Source organism: Enoplosus armatus, chromosome 16 (assembly GCF_043641665.1).
Source record: "Enoplosus armatus isolate fEnoArm2 chromosome 16, fEnoArm2.hap1, whole genome shotgun sequence".
Classification (NCBI taxonomy): Eukaryota; Metazoa; Chordata; class Actinopteri; order Centrarchiformes; family Enoplosidae; genus Enoplosus; species Enoplosus armatus.
In genome coordinates this window covers 6,071,716-6,080,056 of record NC_092195.1, presented here as the reverse complement: position 1 = coordinate 6,080,056, position 8,341 = coordinate 6,071,716, and the positions used below count along the sequence as shown (strand labels likewise).

The following is an 8,341-nucleotide window of genomic DNA, read 5'->3' as shown; positions in this document are numbered from 1 at the left end:
ACACACACACTGCTCAGTAACTGCTCCCCCAGTTGTAGAAGATGCCCTACCTTTTTATGCAGCATGATGGTTACACCCAGGTGCTCATGCGTAAGTGTTTACACTCACATACGCACGTTGATATTATGTGTGCATAATTATTGCAAAAGCAGAGCAGTGTCCTGTTATGAAATCAGTGTCATGTAACCCTCTGCCCTCATAACATTCCCCTCTGCAGCGCTCCGTGCGTGTTTTGAGCGTACTGCACCTTTAAACAGCGGGCGTGGCTCTCCTACTACGACCCGCCTTTTATGCATAATAGCCAGCCCTCCTTCCCCGGGATCATATAGTGCAGTAGTCGGCAAAGAAAAGTGACCACAGCCGAAGCCCCATCCAGCCCTGTGAGCGGTGTGGGACTGCGACCAAACGGACTCGTTTACCCCCGCGAATGTTTACAACCCGCGGAAGGGGAGGGGGGGGGGAGACGCCGATCGGGTCAGCTGGGGAGGCGCACATTTTGAGGCAGATTAATAACGCAAGGAGTCATTGCGGCTGCTGCTTTTTTTGGGACACTTAAAAGAGTGCGCGCTGGCGGATCTATGAAGGCGCATGCAGGTTTTTCACTCTCAACACCAGGTAAAACTCTTCCTTTTCTTTCTTTTAGCCTCCAGCAACTTCCCTTACGAGGACGTTAACACACATGCGCAGGGGGGTTTCAGATGACACATTAACCGCTTGTAAGTTGTTTTTTATTGTGGGGGGGGGGGCTGTTTTGCAGCTTTTCCAGCGCGCCTGCTGCTTAATTAACTGATGGGCGCTTTCTGAGTCGCAGCTGAATTCTCTGAGCTTGATAGGGAGTTGAACCGAGGAGGAGTCAGATAAACTACTTTACATACGGCTCCCACCGTCTGACCAGGTTCATTTGGCAGGCAGGACGGGTACCTGTCTATCCAATTAATCTATTTCAATCTAATTTAATCACTCTATTCGCCGAGCAGTCAGCAGAAAATAGACCCCCCCCCCCCTCTCTGTCTGTCACAGTATACTACTAAAACAGTGTTATGTAATGAAACACTGTTGCGAAACTTGAACTTCTCAGCAGCAACACAAGAGTAGTTTAACTTTTAACTTTGCGGCATTTAAGCACAGGGTGCTTTGTTTTTATGCCTGAAACATCTCCACAGTCTTCTCTCAGTGTGTCTCGTTGACCTTATAAGGACTCTATTGTGGTCTTAATTGGCACACCATGTTCTGATACAGGTACTTCATTTGTCTCACACCTTTTTTTTTGTGTGTGGAGGCTTTTCTCTGAAAGCTAGGACAACAGTTTGCTGCAACAATGTAATTAAACCAGTAGGATGCATCCAAAATAGCTGCATTATGCATGGCCACTAAACGCCCCCCCCCCCTTCCAGAGGGCAACATGTCTGCGGACAGGGGTGTGATTATTTTGATGAGAATAAGGCTCAGTCCTGATACAACTGTTGGCTCTCTCTCCCCGCAGACAGAGGGAACAGGGAGTGATTCACCCCCGTGCCTGCAGCCCCCATGCCGGGCATAAGCTCCACCGCGCCTCGTTATGAAAACTGGGACATGGACCACCTCGACCACTACCAACATTATTTCTACGACGACCACCACGACCCGGACGAGGATTTCTTCAAGTCCACGGCGCCCAGCGAGGACATATGGAAGAAATTCGAGCTGGTGCCGACCCCGCCCATGTCTCCCATCCGGGCGGTGGAAGGTTCGGGCAGGGTCGGGCTGCTGTGCCCGTCCCTGGGGGACAAGCTGGAGTGGGTCTCTCAGTTCTTAGGACAGGAGGACGAGCAGCAGCAAGACCTACCCTGTAAGCTGACCACAGCCAATGACTCCTTCGGGAACCTGAGCTCCATCATCATCCAGGACTGCATGTGGAGCGGCTTCTCGGCCGGACAGCAGCTGGAGAGAGTTGTAGGGGAGCGCTGCGCCTCCTGTCCCGGGACGGGGGCCGCCGCCAAAGTCGCAGCCGGGTCTGCCGTTGCATCCCCGGGGAGAGCGCAGAGTGCCCCAGCCGACGCCTCGTCCCTCAGCGGACTGGCGGCGGACTGTGTGGACCCGGCTGCGGTGCTCACTTTCCCCTTAAACGGTGGATGCAAGAAACAAGTGTCCTCTGGTTCCGAGTCTCACACAGACTCATCAGGTCAGTAACAGATGGGATATGAACATGTAGGACCTTTCAGTATAAACATGTTGCCTCACAGTTACTATATCCTGTTAGCTATACTGTGTCTGCCAGACTCTATAGGTAGTTTAGTGACCATAAAAACACCTTATTATAGTTTTTTCAGGCTGTTTTAATAATTCTCCTTTAATTTCCAAAAGGATATCTGCTTTGTAGTTTTTCTCTATTTGCCTGTCCTCATGAATTCTAGTAATGTTTTTTTAAAATATGGGTGACTTTGGGTTAATTGGACCTGAAATGTCATGTCTCTTTCTCTTGTTTAGTTAATATTTAGCTTTGATTAGCCATTATCTGGCAATGAGGCTTTGGCATGGCACATGATGACTGCATTGCGTTACCTTGGTGCATGCAACACATGCTTCAAGCCCAGAGAACGACACGCCCATTGAAACATCTGCTGCTTGGCTGGGCTCCAGCAAACCAGCTGCTCCCTCTCCCCTGCTCCTCCAGTCTGACTTATGATAACAATATCCTCTCTCGCACTGCCTGGCTCACATTTGACATGAATTCAATAAGAGTACTCATTATTATTGGAACTTTTATGTAACAAGGAGGAGAAGGAGGAGAAGGAGGGGAGGGAGGGAAAATCCAACCCTCTTTTTAGTTATGTCTATAGCCAATATTTTTCCCTGACTCCAGACCTCCTTTTTCCACTCTGTGAAGCCATATGATTGCTATTGGTATGTGGGCTGCCATGTGATGTTGAGCTTGGACCATGCCTAATGGTGTGTGGAATGTCACAAAGGGAACTTGTTGCTGCATTCCTCCACTCAACAGGCTGCAGCGCCAATTGTGTCAGTGGGTGGATTTGGTGCGAGCCAGCCCGGGCTGTGAATAGAGCGGGATTAGCCATTCAGGAGGTCGGCTAGGCCTGCAGAATTCTTTGACACAAGTTTGTGAGGCAGTATTTCACACCATTTCAGGGCAAAATATGTGCTCAAAGAAGAGGAGAATGAGCAATCATAGGAAATAAATGTATGCTTAGGCTCCAATAAAGAGCCATTATACGGCTGCTCGAGGGAATTCATTCTGTGTGCTTTGTGATGTGAGATGTCATCTTTTGTCATATAAATGCTGTTGTGAATGATAGGCAAATGCACAGAGGTGCAATTACTTTAAAAGTGTGTTTCAATTTAAAAGAGCATTGAAAATCTCCCAAGAGTCTAGTCAGTTGGTGGGAATCAAGTCGATAAGACCTTTCCTCATGTTTAATACCCCGTTTCCACTCTAGTAAATAGAGCAGCAAATGGTTTTAAACGTGCGCAGCATTCAATATGAGTCGGCTCATTTGAACACGTTGAAGAGTTGCTGATCTGCACCTGAGTGCTTCTTAACCTAACCTTGTCTCTGCCTCTCATCCTCACTCCGGGAACTCAGCGAATTTACACTCAGGGAGCTGACCCAATGCAATGAATCATCACTGTGAGAGTGTGTACTCTGTAGTGTGTGTGAGATCATGTAGATTTCATGAGGCTGTGTGAAGTTCATTTTTACAGAAGCATCTAATTGGTTTAAAGGAGGCAGGAGGCCAGGGCGAGGGTGTCCCGTGAGGTGGCGACTCAGCTCAGTCGCTGGCACCTGCAGTCATTTCCAGGTATTTTGAATAATCAAACACATCATTTAATACCATCCCTCTTGCCCTTTTCAGATGATGAAGATGACAAAGATGAGGACGAAGAGGAGATTGATGTGGTGACGGTGGAGCACAAGCAGCAACGCAAACCTCGTCGACTGGTCAACACTCGTAAACCAGTGACCATAACGGTGCGAGCCGACCCCCTCGACCCCAGCATGAAGCGTTTCCACATCTCCATCCACCAACAGCAGCACAACTATGCTGCACCCTCTCCAGACACGCTCCCTACGCCGGCTGAGCCGCCTCGGAAGAGGGTCCGACAGGAGGCCTCCACCCAGGCCACCCAGCCGCACCAGAACTCTCATTACCACCAGCCCCGGCCCGGCCACGCCCCTTTGAACTTAGACAGCAGGAAGTCTCACGTGACCGTGGCTGGAGTCCGGTCAGAGTCCCCTGACCCCAGGGCCTCCTCTCCTACCTCCTCCACATCCCCCTCGTCTCCTCCCTCCTCCTCCTCTTCCTCCTCAACCTCGCACAGCTCTCCCTCAAAGCCCCACTTCTTCTCCAGCCCCCAGTCCTCCGACTGCGAGGACACAGACAAACGCAAGGCGCACAACTTCCTCGAGCGCAAGCGGAGGAACGACCTGCGCTCGCGCTTCCTGTCGCTGCGGGACGAGATCCCGGGCTTAGCGGACTGCCCCAAGACGCCAAAGGTGGCGATCCTGACGCGAGCCACGGAGTACCTGCAGCAGCTGCACGCCAGGGAGAGGCAGAAGGCTCAGGAGAGGAAGCAGCTGAAAGCCAGGCAGCTGCAGCTGCTGCAGAGGCTGGCCCAGCTCAAACGATCCTGAGCGTTGGGGTCGGCCTTCACCACACACAAACACTCACAGAGCTGAATGGGACTACATGAAGGAGAAAAGACACTAATGTTCACTTTGAATTGGTCACGTTGGAATAGTGCGGGTGGATTTTTTTTTTCTATTTTTGTGGTTTGCACATTAGCTTCTGAGTGATTGACAAGGCAGTAAGCCGGTCAGGACAGCAATCTAGGGACTGATCTTATGGGGCATCTTACAGGCAGATTACTATGTCCATGGTTACTCAGTATGGGTTTGTCAAACTGTTATATTTCCCCTTGCTAAAAAATGTTCAAAACTGTTGCTTGCTACAGGAAGGCTTGTTGTGAATGCAGCAGCTTCTAGTTGATAAACTGTGCTGTTTTAACTGCTGCATGGTCTGGTCAGACGTCTCCTTGATTGTGATAGGGCTCAGTGTGCTTACACAGCAGTGATGTCTCCTCTTTCTATCTGTCATCAGTCTAAAGGGCCCCCTGAAGTTTCTCTGTAGTTTCCTTCAAATTTCAACTTCTTTACAGGCCCCTCCTCCTGCTTGGCATACAACTTGTACATTTTGTTATCAAGTTTTGCCTCTTTTCTGCTTTGCGTTCTTTACCATTTACTTTTCTTTTCTCCATATCAACTTACATGTGTTTCTTGTTCTTTTATTCACACTTTTCCCTTGTTTCTAGCCTCTAGCTTTATGCTTGCTGATAATGGGGGATTGCTGGGGGCAGTAGTGGGACTGTACTGAGCCATGCAACAGTAATGTTATTACTGGAAGGCTACAATATGTTCTGCACCTCTGGAATAGCTCAGGTTAAGTCCTAACATCTGTGCCTGCAGGTTTCCATTCATAACTTCAGTGTTTATCTTCTTGCATCATGGATGTTTCGACAGCAGCACCATGCCCACAGTAATAGTTTCGTAGCATCATTTGGAGAAAATATGTTGCCATGCAGGCATTGTTTTGAGATGTATCCTGTTTTTCAATCAACATCTGCAAAAACACTGAAGATGTTTACCATTTCACTCTGTCTTTATTATTGTTGTGCCATGGAGACCAGCCAAAAGGTGAATGTTGGCTTCAAATTATCAACCGAAAGAAACTCTTAGATAAGCTTAAATTCAATCTGTATGTTTAAGCATCAAAAATGCCAACCTTTGCTCGGAGATGAAGCCCACAGAGTTCCAACTGTACATTTCTTTCATCTTGCTGTCTGATATATTTGTACTTTTTTTTTTTTTTTTTGCATTTGATGTAATGCCTATAGAAGCCTTTCAATGTACGTAGATGATCCTGTTGGATGTTATGTATATAGTACCCTTACTGTACAGTCCCTTCCAAAACCAAAACCAGAGCTGTCTACTATACTCATCCTAGTTTTTGTTGGGCCCTGCGTCCTAAACCGGGGCCAAGCTTGCTGGCTTTTCAAAGATAACTCAAAGCTTCTATTTTTGTTATAAAAATGATTATGAAAAAGAGTCAAAATAAAACACTTACTGAACATTGATCACACTAGCCACTTTGTCACCACATTTTCTTTTTTTTTGCAATGCCTACTTTTTGTTTTCTTTACTGTTCATTACCTTTTCTGTCTCTGGGGTTTCTTTTTATTTGTACAAGTCAAGAGTTGACAAAAGTTTTATACTATATTTTCCTACCAAGTTGTGTTCTCAGTGTGAGCTAATGACTGTTTTTGTTATTGTAGCTGGCAGGGCTTTATTGGTGGTTATGTGCTAAAAAAGTGGCATTTGTGGTTTGCTTTCTCTCTGTGAAAGCACCTGAATGCTCTTGTATTCAATCCAATCACTGTAGCTGTAGCACTCTCTTAAATCTGACGTGGGTGGTGGAGGAGGGGGGGGTTTAAGAGGATCTACCGATTAAACTTCTGGCTGTGTGTAGCCTTTAGTGACCTTAATGTTACTGCTTTCTCTCTGCTTTTTTGCAAGCCTGGTGCTCCCTATTGTCCCATAAGCCATGCAACAGAGAACACTGTAGCCCTGGAACTAGTACTGTAAACGGCTCGATCATGACGAGTTAGCATGCCCTGCTCTTAACCAGCACTCAGGAAACTCTCAAGTAGCCTGTAGCTCTTGTGATAGGGCCATAGGCTGTGCTTGAGGAAAACGCCCCCCCTGCTGTAATATGCTGTATTTATAACATGATGCCAGACCCACACAGGCAGAAAGAACCCTTCCTCCTCCTGATTCTGCTGTAATCATTTCTCTGCTAATTAATTCAGCACAAACCACCATTAGCCCTGATTTTTATTTTTTTATTTTTATTTTTTTCAATAGGGTGCACCTGCAGCGGTTTTCCCCTTTTCTTATTTTATTCTATTTGTTTGACTTGTATTGGTCACTGGTCTCTGCTTTTGGCACAGTCACGGTAGCAGTGGACGTTGCTTACATACTTTGGGAGTTAAATGGTGATTTTTGGAGCCTTGTCTCAGCACTTTGTTTTTTTCTGTACCTCATAAGCCTATATGTATGAAGAGTAAGTCAGAAAATTAATAAATTCATGGTTTGACATCATAAATGACCTGTTTGCCTTATCTTTTTGTCTCTTTCACACACACAAGCAGAATAATTATCATCTAGTTATATGCGTGTAGCTGGATTTAGCTACACTCAAATCCAGTGTATTTTGAACTGGATCAGAACGCATTGTACTGCATTTGTTTTCCATTAAAACCACCTGTATGAGTGAGCGCACATCTCCCTCTCCCCAGCCACCATTTGTTCTGAGCAGTCTCCAAGGTAACCCATCCTGGCATCTTTGCCATGGCAACAAGCATCTTTCCTCACTGCAGCAGAGCTCCGACAGTTTCCATAGAAACAAAATACTAACTATACTGCAGTCCTCCCTGTAAAGGAATTTCATAGATATTGTGAAAGTTATCGCCAATCTGTTCACAAATGCAGCAGCAAGGAGAGATGAATCCGTTCAGACACCTTATTGACTGATGATTTTTTTTAGCTGAACTGGTTTTAATCCAGTTCAATAATAAGTTCAGCTGCAGGTCCAATCAGAGCGTTTGGTTTACACCAGTAATGCTAAAATGTTAAAATGATTACATTTATTTAGTCTTCTAAGATGAAAGACCCTCCACATGATCCCCCATCGATCAATGTTGCCACAGTAACGGCTGCCTGTTGCCTGGTAACAGAGCCCGCCTACTCCCACTGCGCATGCGCGCAGCCGTCAGCTGGGCGTCGAGCATCATGGCGGCGTCCGCTCGCAGCATGCAGTGTGCCTTGAGGAAAGCGATGGTCCCGTCGCTGGTGGTGATTCTGGGAGCTACCGGCACCGGCAAGTCCAAACTGGCGATCGAGATCGGAAAACGGCTTCAGGGAGAAATAATCAGCGCCGACTCCATGCAGGTAGGAGGACTGTTAACAGGAGGAAATGCGCAGGGAGTCCTTGACATGGCAGCCATAATGCTCTTACTGACACACTGAAACAACTCGAGTAAAGCCGAATAAAATCTGCTCCGCAGGCAAATGACTACAGATCCGAATAGAAGCTAGCAGACTGTCGGATAACTGTGTGTTTCTGACTGTGGAGTTATTTGGCTGAACGGTAGTGAGCGGGATAGCAGGCGTTAGCAGCATCGTAAGTCAGAATGGTAAAATCACAGTCCACTTTCCTTAAAATCCGACCATTCCTCCACCAACAACAGTTAAAGGTCTGCACTGAGTCGTAGCCAACACTGAACCACA

General features: G+C 47.0%; 2 protein-coding genes across 2 annotated transcripts in view; both read left to right on the top strand.

The window, feature by feature from the left end:
• The first annotated feature begins 488 nt into the window (after positions 1 to 488).
• On the top strand, positions 489 to 4,630 carry myclb (MYCL proto-oncogene, bHLH transcription factor b). The gene is made up of 3 exons (XM_070922165.1): positions 489 to 615; positions 1,484 to 2,161; positions 3,852 to 4,630. The coding sequence occupies exons 2-3, from the start codon at positions 1,528 to 1,530 to the stop codon at positions 4,628 to 4,630; spliced, it is 1,413 nt and encodes a 470-aa protein (XP_070778266.1). The 5' UTR covers positions 489 to 615; positions 1,484 to 1,527.
• Positions 4,631 to 7,843: 3,213 nt separating this feature from the next.
• The window catches only part of trit1 (tRNA isopentenyltransferase 1), a 30,646-nt gene continuing 30,148 nt past the window's right edge, over positions 7,844 to 8,341 (top strand). The window contains exon 1 of the mRNA XM_070921930.1: positions 7,844 to 8,002. Within this exon, the coding sequence (XP_070778031.1) occupies positions 7,844 to 8,002 (159 nt within the window). The remainder of the gene's footprint in view (positions 8,003 to 8,341) is intronic.

Bases quoted from the DNA above. Each gene is read 5' to 3' on its own strand.
- myclb (XM_070922165.1), top strand. From the start codon at position 1,528: ATGCCGGGCATAAGCTCCACCGCGCCTCGTTATGAAAACTGGGACATG. The intron at 2,162-3,851 runs GTCAGTAACAGA...TGCCCTTTTCAG, and splicing joins GTCTCACACAGACTCATCAG to ATGATGAAGATGACAAAGAT.